Source organism: Microcaecilia unicolor, chromosome 9, assembly GCF_901765095.1.
Source record: "Microcaecilia unicolor chromosome 9, aMicUni1.1, whole genome shotgun sequence".
NCBI lineage: Eukaryota > Metazoa > Chordata > Amphibia > Gymnophiona > Siphonopidae > Microcaecilia > Microcaecilia unicolor.
In genome coordinates, this window is record NC_044039.1 from 149,546,382 (window position 1) to 149,569,549 (window position 23,168).

The 23,168-nt window shown below is 42.8% G+C and overlaps 1 protein-coding gene across 1 annotated transcript in view; it reads right to left on the reverse strand.

The window, feature by feature from the left end:
• IVD (isovaleryl-CoA dehydrogenase) overlaps positions 1-23,168 on the reverse strand; it is a 98,841-nt gene that overhangs the window by 21,661 nt on the left and 54,012 nt on the right. The window contains exons 7-11 of the mRNA XM_030215155.1: positions 19,957-20,053; positions 10,724-10,817; positions 9,711-9,792; positions 4,251-4,355; positions 4,083-4,155 (exon numbers count right to left, since the gene is read on the reverse strand). Of these exons, the coding sequence (XP_030071015.1) occupies positions 4,083-4,155; positions 4,251-4,355; positions 9,711-9,792; positions 10,724-10,817; positions 19,957-20,053 (451 nt within the window). The remainder of the gene's footprint in view (positions 1-4,082; positions 4,156-4,250; positions 4,356-9,710; positions 9,793-10,723; positions 10,818-19,956; positions 20,054-23,168) is intronic.

A 23,168-nucleotide genomic window follows, 5' to 3' on the forward strand; every position in this document is an offset into this window, starting at 1 on the left:
AATGTACCTGCAGGTGTGAAAGAGCGGCTGTCTGTGCACTTACCTGCTGAACTGTGAGAGGGAAGGCTGCTCAGTTGGTAAAAAAGCTTGTGGCTGCAGAGAGGAGAGGGCAAGTGAAGAGCCCTGATGCCCCAGGTGAAGGGAAATAGTGGGCTGAAGAAAATTAAAGATTCATGGGATAGGAGGCAATGTTCTGTTGTGGATTAGGAATTGGTTATTGGACAGAAAACAGAAGGTAGGGTTAAATGGCATTTTTTCTCAATAAAGGAGGATGAATAGTAGAGCGCTACAGGGATCTGTACTGGGACCAATGCTATTTAACATATTTATAAATGATCTGGAACACATATGATCGAGCTGATGAAAATGGAGAGGTGTGGGTACGAGACCTTGAATCTAGAGAAGGCAGGAGCCTTAAGCATATGATCGAGCTGATGAAAATGTAGAGGTGTTGGGTACGAGACCTTGAATCTAGAGAAGGCAGGAGCCTTAAGCAAACGTGGAGCAGGTTTTGGGATACCCTACAGCCAACTCTGAGGAGTAAACTTCTCAATTAACTGTGCACCAACATACATATAATGATATGGAGGAGGACTGCCTGACTGAATGTGAAGAGGGGGGAGGGGAGTTGGATGGAAAGGGACAAAGAGTGCTAATGTTCCTGGTTTATAGAAGTGAATTTTGTTACTGTTTAAGAGTGCATCCTTGAGGAGGAGAAGGGGGATGGATATGTGGGGAGTGGGGGGGAAGGGGTAGTATAGGAGGGACATTGCTGTAAAACGTTATTAACATGCTGGAATTGTCTTGCAACCGGTTTAATAAAAATGATCGAAACATAAATGATCTGGAAATTGGAACGAGTGAGGTGATTAAATCTGCATATGGCACAAAACTGTTCAAGGTTGTTAAAGCACATGTGGACTGTGAAACACTGCAGGAAGATCTTAGGAAATTGGAAGACTAGCCATCCAAATGGCAGATGAAATTTACTGTGGACAAATGCAAAGTGATACACATTGGGAAGAACAATCCAAATCATACAGTTACCTGATGCTAGGGTCTACCTTGGGGGTCGGCACCCAAGAAAAAAAATCTAGGTGTCATTGTAGACAATACGCTGAAATGTTCTGCCCTGTGTGCGATGTTGACAGAAAACAAACAGAATGATAGGAATTATTAGGAAAAGGATGTTAAATAACACCGAGAATACTAGGTGCGACCTCATCTTGAATATTGTGTTTAGTTCTGGTTGCCGTATCTCAAAAAAGATGAAGCGGAATTAGAAAAGGTTCAAAGAAGAGTGACCAAAACAATAAAGGGATGGAACTCCTCTCATATAAGGAATGGCTAAAGAGGTTAGGGCTCTTCAGCTTGGAAAAGAGACAGCTCAGATATGATTGAGGTCAGCAAAATCCTGAGTGGTACAGAACGAGTAGAAGCTAAACTGTACAGCGCTGCGTAACCCTAGTAGCGCTCTAGAAATATTAAGTAGTAATAGTATTCATTTCAAAAGTACAAAAACTAGGGGACACTCAATGAAGTTACATGGAAATACTTTTAAAACAAATAAGAGGAAATATTTTTTCTATCAACTAATAGTTAAACTCAAACTCTTTGCTGGAGGATGTAGTAACAGCGGTTAGCCTATCTGGGTTTTAAAAAAGGATTGGACAAGTTCCCAGAGGAAAAGTTCTCAATCTGCTATTGAGACAGACATGGGGAAGCCACTGCTTGTCCTGGGATTGGTACTATTGGGGTTGCTATTATTTGGGTTTCTGTCAGGTACTTGAGACCTGGATTGGCCACTGTTGGAAACAGGATACTGAAGTAGATAGACCAGGTCTGACCCAGTATATTCTTATGTTACATTCTAAGACACAGGATAAAAATAGCCATGCTACAGGCTAAGCCACACAGGAAAGAGGAGAATGTGAGGGAACTATGGAGTTCTATCTGGAAGAGGCCAAGTGCTCACAGGGATAGTGGAATCTGGGTTTTTGGTTTTCTTTTGGTGTAGGCATTTTGTGTGGGGGCAGCAGGTAGGGAAGAGAGGAGGTTCTTTTTGTTGAAAATGTCAGTTGTGTTATGAACATCTGGAGACAGGGTATGCTGAGGATAGCTTGCCCTGCTGATATTGAGCATGCCTGAAAATCAGTAAAAGTAAGTTTCAAAAACACAAACCAAATCTCAAAACTTGGGAGGGCAATTCAATTGCACTAAATGTATGTGGAAACAGATAGTGATTTCTTTCATTTTTCATTCCCTGTTAGAGCAATGTTGTTTATAGTCAACAGCTGGAAAAAATTTTTTTTTTTAATTTTTATTTTTTTGAAGCAAAAGCAGAAGAGACTGACCAGTCCAAGCATGGGTTCAATACTCAAATTTTTCAAGGGTTTAAAAAAAAAAAAAAATCTAGTTTAATCAGAATTTGTTACTCCACATATTGGGGAATCTTCTGAGTGGTTTACAATACACGTGACTTCCAAGTAAACAGGTAAAAAGAACTGAAAGTAACAGAAGAGAGAGAGAACTACAATTTTTGGTAGATCAGTAATGAAGGGTAGAGTGAAAAAGCTGGACATTCAATAGACCAGTCGGTCATGTGCCTTACAAGTGCCCCAAAAGACAGGCAAAAGTATCACCGAAGAGATAAATCTTCAGGCCAACTTTAAGCTTCTCAAGAGAGGGAGGTTTCTAGATGGGTGGGCATTTCAGAGGGTGGGAACAGTAACTCTCAATATGGTGCTCCAAGCAATATCAAATCTAATCTTTCTGAATGTTAGAATTACTAGACTGTTTTGTTGAGAGGATCCAAGTTCCTGAGCAGGGTAGTAGGGAATCACTAAGCATGAAAGGAAGAGTGGGGGATCTTAAACACAAGTAACAGAATTCTGTATGTGATTCTGTGGGACAGAGACAGCCAATGTACCATTTTAAGTGATGGGGTCACATGGTAGCATTTTTAAGCACCTGATTGGAAGTGTAATGCTCCATTTTATGCAAGTTGCATATCTGTTATTCAGAGAGCCTGGAGCAGCGCATTGCAATAGTTGAGATTATTGATGACCAGAGAGTGTATTAAAATCCAGAATACCGGTTGAACACTAGACGGAGAATGATACATGACTCGGGGTATAGTGCTGAATTCATAATTAAATGTACCGGTAAATGATTACATGGGGAGAGACTGCCTCACAAAAATATTTCATCATGTTACATGGTAGCAAATTCAAGTGTCCAAGTTTATTAAAGGCTTTTTATCCTGCTCATCGAACATGCCACCTGAGCGGCGCACAGGCTAAAATAATTAGGGAAAAAACAGAAAAGGAAAATGGGAGAGAAGGGGGGAGAACTATATAATTTATGATATGATAGCAGGGGGAGGGGGAGACAAAGAGGGGAAAGCTATGCAATCATGACTCTCATCCAGTGCCTCCATGATTAGGGGGGGGGGGGGGAGTAACGCTTATTGGAAAGCATCCTGAAAGAGAAAGGTTTCAAGTCAGAGTTGAAGCGCTGGAGGGTGCATTGCAGTTGTAAGTTGGTGGGGGAGTGCATTCCACAGCTCTAGGCCTTGGACTGAGAAAATTGAATGTCAAGTGGTGTCAGAAATCTCTCTGAAGGAACTACTTACCGATCTTAAAGAAACGTACAGATGTAATCTTAAGACAACTGAGATCATGAAGTTCTCAGCAGAGCTGAATGTGTTGATAGACTTTCTTCATCATGATAGAAACATGTTGCTTCTCACAGCCTGTGGTCTGTACGAAGCTGCCTAGTTTCAGGTGGCAAGAATGCACGCAAGTACCTGTATTTAGTCATGAATGACCATTTTCCGGTTATGGGGTATTTCGTAAATATGTGACAAGATACAATGGCACGTACTTTGTAGATGGGCATTCATATGGGCAGAGTACACAAAATCTTTTCATCTACTCTTGCTCTTGTGCAATCTAGGCCATTTACACCAGCTATAAAATATAAAGAAAAGTAGGCGCCTACTTTCCTTTGTACAACAGGTGTCAAATAGGCGCTTTTTAAACACACCTACCCTCAATGTGTGCTCACTTCTGTGCTCTTACCTAAACACTGAATCCCGTCCAAAGCCACCTGAGTTGCACATTCTGCTGTATACAGAATTACTCCTGCGCAGTCCTGGAGGGTGGAAGACACACAATACACATGATTGGCTCCTGAACTGGTGAAAACATACCACCTCACTGGACATTTTTAACGTGACACCAACTCACCTTGCTGTTGATGTGTCCCTGATCACAAGCCTTTGCCACATTGTACACGTACTGTCGACACGCCACCAACCGTGTGTACATATCTGCCATCTTACCCTGCATCAGCTTACATAATAGCAAAGAAAGAACAGATCACAATTTGAAACCACTTCTGTGGAAAGTCTGAGTGAAAGTTTTATAGCTACATCTAAGGGTGAAGGTTTTGCTAGGCCTATACCCCATGGCCAATGGTGCTGCAGCAATTTCACAGCCCCAGAACCCTGTCTTTCAGCCCTGGACTCAGTCAGGATATTTGGAGCCACTAATGGGTCTGGCTATTAATGCACAACCCCTTATCTTCCAAACAAACTCCTATTGTATCTATAGAAGTTAAAAAATACCTACTGATCCAAAGAATTACCAATAGGCCATGTATTGATCACCTTTTCATTAACCATTGTACCCTATAACAGATACTCTTAGGGAAAAATTCAGCATTCTTTATTCCTAATTTCTTGTGTTGAATTCTCCCATCATAAAAGCCTGGCTCCTCCATGCCTCAAACCTGAATCCAGCCCCCAGCAGTCTCACTCCCAACTAGCTTGAACTCCGTCTCTCGACTTGATGCCCTTCCTCTCTGCAAGATAAACTCCCCACTATACTCTTGTTCCTTGTCCAGGATGGACACTCCCCCACCCAAGCTTTCTCTCTTCCCCTCCCTCAGCAAGACACCCTCCATTTCTCTCCATCCCTCTTTTTCACAAACATCCCCATAGCTACTATTACTTATTTCTAAAGCACTACTAGATGTACGTAGCGCTGTACACTTGAACATGAAGAGACAGTCCCTGCTCGACAGAGCTTACAATCTAATTAGGACAGACAAACAAGAGATAAGGGAATATTAAAGTGAGGATGATAAAATAAGGGTTCTGAACAAGTGAATAAGGGTTAGGAGTTAAAAGCAGCATAAAAAAAGTGGGCTTTTAGCTTAGATTTGAAGACGGCCAGAGATGGAGCTTGATGTACCAGCTCAGGAAGTATATTCCAGGCATATGGTGCAGCAAGATAAAAGGAACGGAGTCTGGAGTTAGCAGTGGAGAAGGGTGCAGATAAGAGAGATTTACCCAGTGAACGGAGTTCCCGGGAAGGAATGTAGGGAGAGATGAGAGTGGAAATGTACTGAGGAGCTGCAGAGTGAATACACTTATAGGTCAATAAGAGGAGTTTGAACTGTATGCGGAAACGGATAGGAAGCCAGTGAAGTGACTTGAGGAGAGGGCTAATATAAGCATAAAGACACTTGCAGAATATTAGTCGTGCAGCAGAAATTTGAACAGATTGAAGAGGAGAGAGATGGCTAAGTGGGAGACCTGTGAGAAGCAAGTTGCAATAGTCTAAGCGAGAGGTAATAAGAGTGTGGATGAGGGTTCTGGTAGTGTGCTCAGAAAGGAAAGGGCGAATTTTGGTGATGTTATAGAGAAAGAAACGACAGGTTTTAGCAGTCTGCTGAATATGTGCAGAGAAGGAGAGGGAGAAGTCGAAGATGACCCCAAGGTTACGAGCTGATGAGACAGGAAGGATGAGAGTGTTATCCACAGAAATAGAGAATGGGGAAGGAGGAGAGGTTGGTTTAGGGGGAAAGATAAGAAGCTCAGTCTTGGTCATGTTTAGTTTCAGATGGCGCTGAGACATCCAGGCAGCAATGTCAGACAGGCAGGCTGATACTTTGGCCTGGATTTCGGCTGAGAATTCTGGTGTGGAGAGGTAGATCTGGGAGTCATCAGCGTAAAGATGATACTGAAAACCATGGGATGAGATCAGAGTACCAAGGGAAGAAGTATAGATGGAGAAAAGAAGAGGTCCCAGGACAGATCCCTGAGGTACACCAACTGACAATGGGATAGAAGTAGAGGAGGATCCACTAGAGTATACACTAAAGGTATGCTGGGCTAAAAGTAGTACTCAATATTTCTTAAGCAGCTCAGATTGACACAAGGAGGGGCATAGCTCTCTCAACCTCCCCCTGCCCCACCATATAGAAGCCCAAAGCTCTCTCTCACAGCTCCCCAGTAGACACACCCCTATCTCTGAAGCCATTCTTACCCCCAGCACAAACCACACACACAGAGCTCTCAAACCTCCGAAGAACACACCCCACCATACCTTTCTTAATATCCTCCTCTCATGCACACCCAACCATTATTCTCTCTCAATCATCACCAGCACCATCACCCCCCACCCTGGCTCACGTCCCACTTTAGTTCTCTCAGCCCCTCACTGCACTCTTTCAGAATCCCCACCAACACACCTTCCTAGCTTTCTCTCTCCCCATCTGTATGCACAACCCTACCCAGTTCTTTACCCTTCCACTGCACTTATTTCCCACTCCCCCCGCCCCCCCAAATGAGCACAGATATTGGTAGCATATTTTTCTTAGGCTAAAAGTAGTACTCAATATTTCTTATGCAGCTCAGATTGACACGAGGGGCATAATCGAATAGGGTGCCCAAGCTTTCATGAGGGCGTCCTCGCAGGACGGCCACGCGAAGGGGCAGGGAAACCCGTATTATCAAAACAAGATGGGCATCCATCTTTCGTTTCGATAATATGGTCGGGGACGCCCAAATCTCAACATTTAGGTCGACCTTAGAGATGGTCGACCTAAATGTTGAGATGGTCGACCTTAGAGATGGTAGTCCACGGTTTTTGGCGATAATGAAAACCGAGGATGCCCATCTCAAAAATGACCAAATCCAAGCCCTTTGGTCGTGGGAGGAGCCAGAATTCGTAGTGCACTGGTCCCCCTGACATGCCAGGACACCAAACGGGCACCCTAGGGGATACTGCAGTGGACTTCACAAATTGCTCCCAGGTGCATAGCTCCCTTACCTTCGGTGCTGAGCCCCCCCAAAACCCACTCCCCACAACTGTACACCGCTACCATAGCTCTAAGGGGTGAAGGGGGGGGGCACCCTCATGTGGGTATAGTGGGTTTTGGGTGGGTTCTGGATGGCTCACAATTACCACCACAAGTGTAACAGGTAGGGGGGAATGGGCCTGGGTCCGCCTGCCTGAAGTGCACTGCACCCACTAAAACTGCACTGCTCCAGGGACCTGCATACTGTTGTCAGAGAGCTGGGTATGACATTTGAGGCTGGGAAAAAAAAAAAATTTAAGTTTTTTTTTTTTTGAGGGTGGGAGGGGGTTGGTGACCACTGGGGGAGTAAGGGGAGGTCATCCCCGATTCCCTCCGGTGGTCATCTGGTCAGTTCGGGCACCTTTTTGAGGCTTGGTTGCAACAAAAAATGGACCAAGTAAAGTCGGCCAAGTGCTCGTCAGGGACGCCCTTCTTTTTTCCATTATCGGCTGAGCACGCCCCAGTCCTGCCTTTGCTACGGTGCCGACAAGCCCCCGTGAACTTTGGTCGTCCCCGCGACGGAAAGCAGTTGAGGACGCCCAAAATCGGCTCTCGATTATGCCGATTTGGGCAACCCTGAGAGAAGGACGTCCATCTCCCGATTTGTGTCGGAAGATGGGCGCCCTTCTCTTTTGAAAATAAGCCTGAAGGAATATACTAGAAAAATCCATCTTCTTATGCCCCCACCCTCCCAGGAGTACTTCTGGTATGCACATCACTCCCCCCACCCCTTGCCTGGTGCTTACCAGCACAAGCTCAGGCTCTGACAGCAGAATTTGAACTGTGCAGGACACAGTACAGCCCTACATTGTCTGAATGTGCATTCAGAGCTGAGAAGCAGAGAAGGGTAGAGTGTTACACATGTAAATGTTTGACATACTAGAAATTACACACCCACACATGTGCACACTTACATGCACAAAGGCTAGCATGCTGTCTAACTACTATTCTGCAAATACCCGCTTAACATACACAGTGTGTTATCTGCAAGGGGGCCTCTTTCCTAGTGCCTAAATCGAGGCGCTGCATTATAGAATTTCCCTTCATCTGTAATAAGCATCCATTCAGTAAACTGACTGATCCGTTTGTGGATCTGCATGTTGACAGAGTGGAGGCGTAGTCTAACAATTCATGCAATGGCCTGAGAATTAGGGGAACTGGGTTCAATTCCCATTGCAGCTCCTTGTGACTCTGGGCGAGTCACTTAACCCTCCATTGCCCCATGTAAGCCGCATTGAGCCTGCCATGAGTGGGAAAGCGCAGGGTACAAATGTAACAAAAAAAAAAAAAAATTAATGCCAATTAGCACTGATGATCGTTAGGGCTCAATTATCCACACTAATTGCCTCGTTATTCAGTTAGATTGCGCAATTTTTAGCCCCATTTATAGAATTCAGGGGAATATATAAATTGCTTTGATTGTAACCACAGAGAAGTGGTATACCAAATCCCATCCCCATCCGTAAATTAACTTTCAGACCATCTCTTAGCACAGGGTTTTTTTTTTTTCTACTACTAGACGTTAGATAATGAGCTACGACGCATGAAAGGCAGTTAGTTATGAAAAATAGGTCTAGTCGAACCTCCCCTTCTTCTAGGTTCTACTTGATCCTCACTGCACTACTGAATTCTCTCTCTTACAATAAAGCGAGAAAGGATGAAATGTATTACCGTATTTTTCGGACTATAAGACGCACTTTTTTCCCCCCAAATTTGGGAGGAAAATGGGGGGTGTGTCTTATAGTCCAAAGGTAGAGATTTAGCAGGCCACCCGCTCTCCCTCCGAGTTCGGGATCGCCCTCCCTAGGGTTACCTCCCCTCCCCTCCCCTCGGCCCTGTCACGACCTCTCCCCTTACTCATGCGATCTTCCCTGGTGGTCTAGTGACGTCGGGGCAGGAAAGAGCCCCCTCTTTCCTGCCCAGCGCGCTGCTCTGCATCCTCCTGTATGCTGCCTGTGACGGTCTCGGCGAGATTCAAAATGGCCGCTGAGAATTGAAGTGGCCTCGCGAGACTTCAATTCTCGGCAGCCATTTTGAATCTCGCCGAGACCGTCACAGGCAGCATACAGGAGGATGGAGAGCAGCGCGCTGGGCAGGAAAGAGGGGGCTCTTTCCTGCCCCGACGTCACTAGACCACCAGGGAAGATCGCATGAGTAAGGGGAGAGGTCGTGACAGGGCCAGGGGGAGGGGAGGTAACCCTAGGGAGGGCGATCCCGAACTCGGAGGGAGGGATTCGGACAAGACGCACCGGAGCACCTAGGTTTTAGAGGAGGGAAAAAGTGCGTCTTATAGTCCGAATTTTTTTTTTCCTATTTCCCTCCTCTAAAACCTAGGTGCGTCTTATGGTCCGGTGCGTCTTATAGTCCGAAAAATATGGTAATTATTATGTTGTGAATCACTCTGAGTTCTTTGTAGGAGCATGAGATACTGCAGTACACTCAGTTTCTATCCTATTCTCTCTGAAAATCAGCTGCTACACCACTTGCAACCCTTAAGATTTCTGAATCTGTCCCTCTCTCCCTCCCTGCTCCAACATTTGCATAACCTTCTTTTCACTCACCTGGAAGTAGCCAATTTTCTGGCCAAATGCTTCTCTGTCATGCAGGTACGGGAAAGCATGGTCGATGACAGCCTGCATAATCCTAAGAAACAGAGAAATGAGATGGGAAGATCTGGAAAGAAGATAGGCGTGTGTGGTGGGTATGTCTGGTGGGGGGTTCTGAACGAGTGGACACAGGGAGAGCTGCTTGAGAAGTGAAATAAAAAGAATAGGACTCAGGTAGCTGTGCCCATCTCTTGCTCCAAATGATATTTTATGCTCCCACAAAATTGTGAAAGCTCAGAACATCCGGTGATTTTCTCCCTCTGCAGGGGAGAATGGAGGAGGAGAAGTGGCAGAAAGGATTAGTCTCAGTGAAACAAAACAGCTAAATGTTTAAGCTGAAACCTTTTATACTACATAATTTCTAGTGCTGTACAAGTTTGCTTGTTCTTGTAAACCACATTGAAGTAATTTACTGTGTAATAGCAGTATAGAAGACTTTGAGGTCCTTTTACCAAGTTACGGTAAAAATTGGCCTTACTGTGCCCTTACACGGGTCTCTCCCGCGTGCTAAGGCCATTTTTACCACTGCTGGAAAACAGCCGATTTTCCAAATTAATGGCCGTGCTTAATGTTGCCATTAGCTTGAGGCTGTTGCCAAAAATTAGCACGTGAGCCCTTCCTGCCACCTATTTAGTATGGTTCATACGCTAATCCCACACTAATCAGTTAGTAAACAGCAATGTAGCTGCGCTGATTTGTGCTGTCATGTCCACTCTCCGCCCCCTCCAAGAAAAGTTATTTAGTGCGTGGTTTGCATGTGTAATTTCGGAACTTACCATGGGTCATTTCAATATGCCCCGCAGTAAGTCCTTTTAAGCTGTGGTAAGCACGTGCTAGTGCTTACCACAGTTTAATAAAAGGAGGCCTTTGTATGTTATGTTATATACCCCCCCCCCCCCCACAAGAATCTCTTGTGGAGAGATGGAATAAATAAGCCTTGAAACTGGGCTTGCTCACAATACATTTACCCCAATGGTCCTCCAGCCAGCACCAGCCTCTCCAGGTCCAGACCGCTCATCAGCACATAGACTCCTCTACCCAGCTGGCCCAACACATTCTCCTCTGAAAAAAACCAAAATATTCAAATCACTTTGTGCCAAACTGTCTCAGTCAAGAAACCATCTTTGGGAAGCTCCAGGAATGAAAACACCACCACAAAAAGGAGACCTGACAAGAACTCAACAGTCCACACTTTGTATAAGGTCAAGTCATTGTCATAATGCAAAAATCAGAGCTGGCAGTTCTGAATTTGGAGAGTCAAACTAAGCACTGCCAGAAAAGGACTAATTCATTAATGATCAGCTTAGACACACTCTGCAGTCTGAAATACACAGATTCTGGAGAAAGAAGGAAAAAACATTTCTACTCATTTCCCACCTCATTCATTCATTCAGCTAACCCATTTTACAGATACACTGAGAAGGTAATCTGGGTGACCCCTATCAATACCTCACAACTGACATTTCTTGACACTAGACTATCAACATGCTGAATTCTACTAACTATCCATTATCATAAGCTGGTGATTCAATCATTAGCCATGTAGATAGCTGGGTAGCTAGTGGGCATGAGGATCATTTGGTCACTTGCCTGTCTGATGCGAAGGTGGCAGACATCACGCATCACCTAGATAAAATTTTAGACAGTGCTGGGAAGGAGCCAGCTGTCTTGGTACACGTGTGTACCAATGACATAGGAAAATGTGGGAGGGAGTTTCTGGAAGTCAAATTTATGTTCTTGCTATAAAGTTGAAATCCAGAACCTCCATAGTAGCATTTTCAGAAATGCTGCCTGTTCCACACACAGGACATAAGAGACAAGCAGAACTCTGGAACTTCAATGCGGGGATGAGACAATAGTGCAGAGAGGAGGGTTTTATGTGTTAGGAACTTGGCAACACTCTGGGGAAAGGGGAGTCTATTTCAGAAAGTTGGGCTCTACCTTAACCAGGGTGGAATGAGGCTGCTGGCATCAACATTTAAAAAAGGAGAAAGATAAACTTTTAAACTAGAATGGGGCAGGGCGGGAGTGGAGACCGACAGGCAGCCACTTAGGAACCCACAGCTCGGAGTGAGGCCTCTTTGAAGGATACTATCAAATCAGGAAACCAGGGTATTCAGATAGAGAAGTCGAAACAAAGGTGAAAAGAAAGCCAGGAGCCTTTAAGGGGAGAGCAAAGATTGCCAATTATCCCCATCAACTTTTAAGCATCTTGTAGCTAAAAACAAACAATTTGAAAAGTCTGTATACTAATGCTAGAAGCCTAAAAAATAAGATGGGAGAGTTAGAGAATAAAGCACTAAATTAAGTAGTAGATATAATAGGCATCTTAGAGACCTGGTAGAAAGCCAACCAATGAGACACTGTGGAGCTCATTTTCAAAGCAGATGGGAGTCTTAAAATGCCTAAAATATGTCAATCTGCTAAAAATGTCCAAATTCTGATTTTGGAAAGACAGAATTTGGATGTTTCACACTGCAGTTCGTCCAAACAGCAAAAGGGCGTGTTGTGGGAATGTTTTGGGCGGGACTAGGGTGGGCTTTAAGATGGCCTTTTTTTTTGGGACGTTAAGAGCAGGACTTTTATTTTTTTGGACTGAGATTTATTATTTTTTCTTTAATGCCCCTCTGTACTACTACTACTACTACTATTTAGCATTTCTATAGCGCTACAAGGCATACGCAGCGCTGCACAAACATAGAAGAAAGACAGTCTCTGCTCAAAGAGCTTACAATCTAATAGACAAAAAATAAATAAAGAAAGCAAATCAAATCAATTAATGTGAATGGGAAGGAAGAGAGGAAGGTAGGTGGAAGAGAGTGGTTATGAGTCAAAAACAATGTTAAAGAGGTGGGCTTTCAGTCTAGATTTATATTCAATAGTTTTTATTGATGACATTGTACAGACAAGAAACAGTACAGTCTTTTAACCACGCACAAGACATATATCAATAACATCACCTTGAACAAATTTGCACTTGTCTGCACGTCATCCCATTTAACATTAGCCAAGACTACCCTTCTCCCGCCCCTCCCCGACCGATTAACAATTATTGTTGTCTTTACTTATGAATACAACTTAACCTAAAAATTAGACAAACATTGGAATCCATTTCTCATGTGACTATCCCCCCCTTCCTCCCTCCCCCTCCCCTTTGAGCTGTTCAGATGTTCAGAATATAGCTGCGGCCTCTGGAAGGCATGGTCAACCATAAAGGTTCCCAGTGTATGCGAAATTTCTCCCCTGATACAGAGTCCAGTGAGTGGACACCACATCTTTCAAGTTTCATTTGGTACAGTAGCTGTGTTCTCCAATATGCCAGTGATGGTTTCAAGTCAGACAGCCAGAACTTTAAAATGGTGGAGATCCCATATAGTGTCGCCAAGCACACAAAACGCTTGAACCCCGGAGGTGGTGGTCCTGAAAATTTGTATTTATAGAACAATAGGAGGGGATCACAGACTACGGTGCATCCCCACATTTGTTGTAATGCTTGAGTGATCTCCCCCCAGAACTCCTTTGTTAAGGGGCACAGCCAGAACATGTGACCTAAACCTGCTTCTCCTCCACCACATCTAGGACAGGTTCCATCACATTCAGTCTAGATTTAAAGGTGGCCAAGGATGGGGCAAGACGTAGGGGCTCAGGAAGTTTATTCCAGGCGTAGGGTGCAGCGAGACAGAAGGCGCAAAGTCTGGAGTTGGCAATAGTGGAGAAGGGAACAGATAAGAAGGATTTATCCATGGAGCGGAGTGCATGGGAAGGGGTGTAGGGAAGGACGAGTGTGGAGAGATACTGGGGAGCAGCAGAGTGAGTACATTTATAGGTTAGTAGAAGAAGTTTGAACAGGATGCGAAAACGGATAGGGAGCCAGTGAAGGGTCTTGAGGAGAGGGGTAGTATGAGTAAAGCGACCCTGGCGGAAGATGAGACGGGCAGCAGAGTTTTGAACCGACTGGAGAGGGGAGAGGTGACTAAGTGGGAGGTCAGCAAGAAGCAGATTGCAGTAGTCTAAACGAGAGGTGACAAGGGTGTGGATGAGGGTTTTGGTAGAGTGCTCGGAAAGAAAGGGGCGGATTTTACGGCTGTTGTAAAGAAAGAAACGACAGGTCTTGGCGATCTCCTGGATATGAGCAGAGAAGGAGAGAGAAGAGTCAAAGATGACCCCAAGGTTTCGAGCTGAGGAGACAGGGAGAATGAGAGAGCCATCAACAGAAATAGAAAACGGGGGGGGGGGGGGGGGGGGGGGGAGGTGGGTTTGGGGGGGGAAAATGAGAAGCTCGGTTTTGGTCATATTTAATTTCAGGTGGCTTTGAGACATCCAGACAGCAATGTCAGACAAGCACGCTGAAACTTTGGTTTGGATGCAAGGTGAGATATCAGGGGTAGAAAGGTAGATTTGGGAGTCATCAGCATAGAGATGGTAGGAAAAGCCATGGGATGAGATTAATGAACCAAGGGAAGAAGTGTAGATAGAAAAGAGGAGGGGAACCAAGAACAGAACCCTGAGGTACGTCGACAGCAGAGGGATAGAAGTAGAAGAGGATCCACCAGAGTGTTACCAGGGTACAAATTAAATCACAATGGATCAAATTGGAGAGGGGTGCTGCTATGTTAAAAAGGGCCTTGAGTCTAACAAACAGATTTTTTGACCAATTTTATGAGCACTGCAGTGCCCACCTTAAGTGTGTTTTTTGTGATTTTCTTGATTTCAATTACCACAGTACTGGCTGGATAAATGTCACGTCGGGAAATGCCAGAGGGTAAAATTCCTAGATGAAATAAATGGCTGTTTTTTTAGAGCAACAGTCCAGGAACCGGCAAAAGGGGAAGCTATTTTAGATCTAGTCCTTAGTGGAATGTAGGACTTGATGTGAGAGGTAACAGTGTTGGGTCCGCTGGGAAACAGTGATCATAACTATCAAATTTGAGTTAATAATTGGTGTGAAGACACAGCAACTATGATAAAATGAGAAAAATGGTAAAAAAAAAAAAAAAAGGAGCAGCCACAAGGTTAGGAGTTTAAATTTGGCATGGATATTGTTTTAAAAATACTATTTTGGAAGCCCAGATCAGATGTAATCCACATATTAAAGGCGCAAAGAAGGTTAAAATGACAGCCAGCATGGTTAAAAGTTGAAGTGAAAGAGGCTTAGAAACAAAATAACATCTTTCAAAAAATAGGAACAGGATATGAATAAAGAAAACAGGAAGCAGCATATGTACTGGCAAGTTAAGAACATAAAATAGTCAGACCAAAGGTCCACCTAGCCCAGAATCCTGCTTCCAACAGTGGTCAATCCAGGTCACAAGTACCTGGCAGAAACCCAACTAGTAGCAACATTCCATGCTACCAATCTCGGGGCAAGCAGCAGCTTCCCCCATGTCTAATCTCAATAACAGACTATGAACTTTTCCTTTAGGAACTTGTCCAAACCTTCTTTAAACCCAGATAAGCTAACCGCTGTTACCTCATCCTCTGGCAACAAGTTCCAGGGCTTAACTATTATTTGAGTGAAAAAATATTTCCTCTTATTTGTTTTTAATCCAAGTATTTTTATTAATTTTATTAACAAAAAGGTAAAATAAGGTTACAGTAATTTAACAAAGAATGAAAAATCGATTCACTTTTACCCATTCTACTCCACTCAGGATTTTGCAAACCTCAATCTTATCCCCCCTCAGCCGTCTCTTTTCCAAGCTGAAGAGAGCTCTAACCTCTTTAGGCTTTCCTCATATAAGAGGAGTCCCATCCCCTTTAACATTTTGGTTGCTCTTCTTTGAGCCTTTTCTAATTCCGATATATCTTTTTTGAGATATGGTGACCAGAACTGAATGCAATACTCAAGGTGAGTTTGCATCATGGAGCGATAAAGAGACATTATAATATTCTTGGTCTTATTTTGCATCCCTTTCCTAATAATTCCTAGCATCCTGTTTGCTTGTTTGGCTGCCGCCGCACACTAGGCATAAGATTTCAGCGTATTGTCTACGACGACACTTAGATCTTTTTCTAGGGTGCTGACCCCCAAGGTGGATACTAGCATCAGGTAACTAGGATTCGGATTATTCTTTGCATCACTTTGCATTTGTCTACATTAAATTTCATCTGCCATTTGAATGGCCAGTTTTCCAGTTTCCTAAGTTCTTCCTGCAATTTTTCACAATCCGCATGCATTTTGACAACTTTGAATAGTTTTGTGTCATCTGCAAATTTAATCACCTCACCAGTCATTCCGATTTCCAGATCATTTATAAATATGTTAAATAGCAGTGGTCCAAGTACAAATCCCTGCGGCACTCCATTATTTACCGTCCTCTATTGAGAAAAATGGTCATTTAACCCTACCCTCTGTTTTCTGTCCCAATAACCAATTCCTAATCCACAGAAGGACATTGCTTCCTATCACATGACTTTTTTAATTTTCTTAGGAGTCTCTCATGAGGAACTTTGTCAAAAGCTTTCTGAAAATCTAGATATGCTACATTACCAAGTTAGATGCAAAGCCTTGATAAAGAAAATGCCATAGAGGCAAAAACTCATAGTAATAAGTTTTTCAGGTATGTCAATTACTGAGGGTGTGCCAGAAATGTTATTCAAGAATGATGATACAGAGGAACTGAAACAAAATTTCAGTAAACCTGGAAGAAGAACTGAGGCAAATCATCAAGTTAAAGAGCAGTAAATCACCTGGACCAGACGGTATACACCCCAGGGTACTGGAAGAACTCAAATGAAATTGATGATCTATTATTAGTGCTCTGTAACCTTTCATTAACATTGTCTGTGGTACCTGAAGACTGGAAGGTAGGCAATTTAACACCAATTTTTAAGGAGAAATTAGACCTTACTTGATAATTTTTTTTTCCATTTGTTGTGTCCATCAACCAGCAGGTGGAAATAGAGAACTGAAAACTGAGCTGAGACATCTCTCTCTTGGCATCCAGTCCAGCTCCTCAGTATTTAAGTAGACAAGCAGTACTACTACTAGTAAGGAGAAACTCAGAATAAACATAACAACCTTAAACAACTCGCTAACTTAAAACTAACCAGATGAGCAAAGATGTGGACCTCTCATCTCTGAACAATCTGTAGAGAACAAGGCTTTATACTAGTCAAACATGACACTTCATTTAATTTATTCACTGAAAAAAATTTGATAGTTTATCTCAACATTATATTAAGTTGAACTGGCTACAGATTGATGCCAGAATTTTGTTCAAATTGTCGTGTTTTCTTTACAAGACCTTATATGGCCTGGTCCCATCTTATTTCCATGGACATTTTAAGTTAGCAATAAATATTAGGGACTCTCGGAAGCTGTGTGATAACTGTTTTTCTTTCCCCTCTCCTAGAGGATAAAAAGGTTGCAAATTTATGAATATTTGCTATCTTTTGAAGCAGCTAGGTTTGGAAAAGAAATTTCAATTATAATCAGATTATCTGGCTCTTACATAGAATTCAGACCTAATATTAAAAATTTTTATTTAGGAAATATATACTGAATTTGGTATAGTGTTATCAGAGCTGAAGATTAGAATACCACTTTTATTCTGTAATTATTTTGAAAGTTAAGTGGAAAGTGAGGTAGGAAATATATTTATAGTTTTTATCATTGTAATTCCTGGGTATTCTCCAATATCTTATTTTGTAAACTGCTCTGAACTGGAAGGCTAGTGTAGGTAGTGCACTCCCTCCTCTAATGGCTCCCTCAGCAATAGATCCTCTGAGGCCACATCAGATAAGGAGGGAGACGCAGAAATAGCCTCATCTGCCCACTCCTGGAGGTCTAAACAAGATCTCTTAGGAGTCACAGGGGCAAGAAACTGAAGCACAGTACAACAATTCTGACTGTCCCTGCTTCAGAAAATAGGCCTTGTGTAAGAACAATATAAACTCGGAGAAAACAAAGATCCCCATGCAGCTGAATGCTCTGTCGGGCCTTGAGGCTGTAAAATGGAAGCTGTGCTCCACGCGTGACCAGACAGAGGCTGCTCCTCACTGCCAGTTGATCCCGACAAAATGGTGCCCGTTTCTGTGTTCTCCTGCATCAATCTGCACACCAGCCCTGCCGGAGACCTTGGCATATTCGGATGCTGTACCAAATCTGAAGATGTGCCGCTGCTGTTTCCTCCGTGTCCCACCGGATTCCCGGCTTGCACGCACTGCAACGTCTCGATGCTGGCCAATGGGACTCATAGCATGAACACCGCTTAACTGCCCCCATGGGAGTCGCCATTCACCCCGACTGTCACCAGCGCAGCATGTGTCCCAAGCAGTGAGTCAGGATCTCTCCCCCGCACCAAGTAGAACTTGCAGCCCTCCAAGCGGTTCCGAATCAAACTTAAGTTGGACTTACCACTGCTGGCTGATCCTCCCAAGCTCACAGTCTCCACCAAGTGTTACCATAGATGAGAAGGCTCAGGACTGATATTCTGTCTCATGCTCTCCAAAAAACCTCTTTCCTTCTCCCTACTTTTTTTTTTTTTTTTTTTTAAATAAAGGTTATTGTGTTGGAAAAGGAGAGCTCCACGGGAAACAGGAGAGAGGTGAAGGCAAGATCCCAAAAAAGTACAAAACATTTTATGCTGCTTATCCCAGAAATAGTGGATTTCCCCCAAGTCCATTTAATAATGGTCTATGGACTTTTCCTTTAGGAAGCCGTTCAAACCTTTTTAAAACTCCGCTAAGCTAACCGTCTTTACCACATTCTCTGGCAACGAATTCCAGAGTTTAATTACATGACACTACGTGGAAATCTTCTTTTCAGTGTGCGATGGTAGTCAAAAATAAGGAAACAGAATGTTAAGACTTATTAGGAAAAGAATAGAAAATAAGAAAGAATATAATGCCTCCATCGCTCCATGGTGTAACTTCACCTTGAGAATTGTATGCAATTCTGGTTGCTGTATCTCAAAAACAATATAGCAGAATTAGAAAAGGTTCAAAGAAGGACAACCAAAATGATTAAGGGGATGGAACTACTTTCTTTTCTCCAAGCTGGAGAGCCCTAACCCCTTTAGCCTTTCCTCATATAAGAGTTAAAGGGAGGATATAAAAAAGGTCTACAAAATCCTGAGTGTAGTAGACTGGGTAAAAGTGAATTGATTGTTTTTTTTGTTTATGAAGTGAACCACTTTGAATGGACTTTTCCACAAAATTGGTATAAACCCTAACAATGACGATGACAGTTTACTCTTTCAAAATGTAAAAAGATGAGGGGACACTCCATAGGTTGCATGGTAAATATTTTTAAAACAAACAGGAGAAAATATTTTTACTCAACAAATAGTTAAACTCTGGAACTAATCAGAGAATGTGGTTACAGTGGTTAGTATATCTGGATTTGAGAAAGGTTTGGACAAGTTCCTGGAGGAAAAGTCCATATCTGCTGTTAAGACAGACATGGGGAAAGCCACTACTCATTCCTGGGATCAGTAGCATGGAATCTTGCTATTCGTTGGGATTCTGCCAGGTACTTGTGATCTGGATTTGCCGCTGCTGGAAGCAGGATACTGGCCTAGATAGACCATCTGTCTGACCCAGTATGGCAATTCTCATGTTCTTCTATACTAAGAAAGCCTCACACGGGTCTTTCTACATTACTGAATTTCTTCCTGTGTTTGCATAGCCTGTTACCACATGATTCTATGTCAAACAGAAATGGCTGGTCTGTTTTGTCACTGCCAATATTAGTAATCCTTGAATATACCACTCACCTCAGGGCCACGCCTTGCTGCTAATAGCATTTAGCAGTGGTTCCCAAACCTGGTCTTGGAGGCACCCTAGCCAGTCAGGATTTCAGAATAACCACAATGAATATTCATGAGAGAGATCTGCATTTAGTGGAGGCAGTGTATGCAAATCTCTCTTATGAAAATTCAATTTGATCCACCTGAAAACCTGACTGGCTGGGGTGATTCCAGGATCAGGTTTGGGAACCAACGTCTAGCCTGGATAGCAGAATGAGCCTGCTAGGCTGCTGATACACACCATGGCTACCTTGCACATAGCATATGACATACATAAGATCCTATGTTTCTATACAGCAGCAGGAAGCAAGCAACTGACCTGAATGGGATCTGACTTCAGTCACATTAATGCCATCTGCCTAGTCTCTCCTAGCTCTCTTTATACAGCATGAGCACATGGATCTGGGCATCCTCCATTTACCCAGCAGTGGGTATGGAAGATTACTCACCAGGAATCCTGCAGTTTTCAAAGACGAGTTCACTGGTATTGGATCCTCTCATTCCCAATTTATCTAACTTCTGGGCCGTACTGAATCCAGGTGTGCCCTGTGAGAGCCAAAGGTTACATATATACTTTAACTACTGTAACACAGACTGCTAAAACAAGTTTCTAACTTTCTGAATGAGCACATAGCTTTTGCATCTGTACATATGCTTAAAGTGCCAGGGACTCACGTTTCGGGTCATGGTATATATAAGTACAAGTGCACACATGGAGGGTGTTTTGAGGCACACATTTTAGGTCAATTTTATGAACACAAGTATTATAGGAGGTTACTTGACTTATAGAACATTAACAGAAGTAACCAAAACCATACCTACATTGTAGGTGCAGACAATTACATCTGCCCAGAAGCAGGTATAGATGTTTGCACCTGTAATTTAAGTACACATGCAGATTAGTATAGTTTATCATCTACACCCTTACAGGTGCTAGCTATCCCGTAACACTCCGCCCCCACTGGAAAAATATGTACCATTATGTCAAAACACATACCCTTACACCAGCTGGAATCTTATCATAAAGAACTATCCACAAAGTGTTATCAGGTGCTCAAACAGGAAATTACATATCAGCAGTATTTTTGTCTGAGAGTTTCTTGAAGAAAATTGCAGACCTTTGAGATTACCAAACTGGCTGTTTTCTAATCGTATCTGCAGAGTTAAAATTTCTGTTCTACGATTACTTTACTGAAAAGCAGCAAGAGGTCAGAAGAGATGCAAGCTACATATAAGGTACATGGGGAACAACGGACAAAAAAAAAAGGCACCTCAAGTTGAAAGATTTCTCTGTCTTCGCATAACTTCTCACAATGTAATCCATAACTGAATTGTAACAAATTGTATTTCCATTATTTACAATGTATTGTAAGCCACACTGAGCCTGCAAATAGGTGGGAAAATGTGGGATATAAATGCAATTAAATAAATAAATATGAGCATCTTTAGGTATTAAACTACTGACAGCACAAGAGAGCAGGGCCGGTTTTAGGCTGACTGGGGCCCACCTACCACTGCTGCCACATATGAAACAACCTTCACACAAAAAACACAGACAGGCCTTCACCAAATACAGAACAAGAGATCAGAAAAATGGGAATATGAATATCAAAATTGAAACATGGCAAGTACTGCAACACTGAAGAAATAAAAACAGAAATGCACTTCCTTTTTGTATTGAACACAGTTGACAGCATCGCTACAGGGGGCCTGCAATGGACTGCATTAGGGGCTTATAGGCCATTTAGTTATGTTCAAAAACATAACAGATCTGCATGAAACAAAATATTTATTTTTATTTTGACTTATAAAACCACTTGTCCCTGAAATATGTTCAAAACAGAATAATCAATATGTGCATCTAAAATGTAAACTTCTACAAAACAGATACAGATATGATTCCATGTGCACCAATGAGAGTTTAATTTTACTTCCATTTAATTTCAGGATATTCCATCTTTATAACACCAGGCTTCCCAAGGCAGATTACAACAACAATTAAGATGAACCCATCAAGAAACAGGATATCCTCACTGAAATGTGGCCATCTGTATTGTATAGAACAGTATAGAAAAATTAGCACAAAATACAGAGTTTATAACTCTACCAGCTACAATAATTTAAGCTATTTTACTGATATTTACTGAGCCTGCAAAAAGGTGGGATAATGTGGGGTACAAATGCAATAAATAATAATAATTCAATTGATATTTCATATTTATATTTACATATGGGAAGCTTTCAAATAAATTAAAAATATGGCAAATAAGTAAAAAAAAAAATATTTTGTCCTCCACCTTTTAAAGCACTGCATCTCCAACTGGAACAGCTTCAGTCTTTTTACAGTTGGACCGTGCAGTCCATTATTGCTAATAATCTTTTTACTATTGTTTTCAATAGCGTTTGCCATTTGCTATTGTTTCGGGTGAACCGTGTGGTGGCAATCTCCACATATACTGGATTCAGCCTATATAATGCCATTATATGGGCTGAATCCAGAAAATATGGAGATTGCTATTGTTTTGAGTGAACCAGTGTGGTGGCAAACACTACTGAAAACAATAGTAAAAAGATTATGGGCTAGATATGCTCACCCCGTCTCCTGTTTCATCTAGTCTCCTTGCCCCGAGCCCAACTTCTCTCACACTCTCTCCCCCCCACCCAACCAGCAGACATCTCACCTCTTCCTCCCTTGACCTTCTTTCCCTGAGCCTACCTTTGTTTCAAAACTTGCCAGGCGGCAGCGGCAATTCACAGGTGCTGCCTTGCAGCTGGCCCAACATCATCTCTGTCTGATGCGTGGCCTACACCAGTGGAAACAGGAAGTTACATCAGAGAGGGCAGGTCACCGCAGGAGAGAATGTTGGGCTGGCGGCAGTGCAGTGCTTCTGAATCACTGCCACTGCCCGGCAAGTTTTGAAACAAATTAAAGGTAGCACTCGGGGGAAGAGGGTTGAGGGAGGGAAGAAGGAAAAGAGGAGATGCCGGTCCTGGTAGAGGAGAGCAGTGGTGGCGAATAGAAGGGAAGGGAAAGATGCCAGAGGAGTGCGGCAGAGTGACTCATTATAGGACCGCCCCTGTTAGCAGAAGATTTTCCTGCTTTGGCAGGTTGACCCGCCAATGCGGGAGATTTCGCAGGTCTGTGTCAAGAAGAGGGAAGAGATAGCAGACTGTGGGAGCCCCCTGGAGCTGTGGAGCCCCCACCTCACCCCCCAATGCTGGCTCTGCAAGAGACAGCCAAAAGCATTTGGAATGAGCAAGAAGGTTGTCCAGTATAAATTAAATTCATTCTCCAGTTACTTGAATGTAACACAGCTGGCTTTGGACACAAAGGAACATTTCATTTACAATGAAGAGGCACATCTAAGAGGACATAAATTGCCCTTTTATGATCGCCCAATTTACAAGTCAATGGGAGGAAATGTTTGCTTTTTGTGAACTTTCCAAAAATAATTTAAGTTAGACTTTAAATCAGTCTGCTTATTCTCTGTTGCTTTATTTTATCTGTCTATATGTACGACTAGTAGCGCTATAGAAATGAATTATAGTAGTAGTAGTATATTCACCTTTGCTTATAAATACATCTATGAAAACTAATATTTTCACATATGGCTGCTGTAGTAGTAAGTGTTCAATACTAAACAATGGCACAAAATTAGAC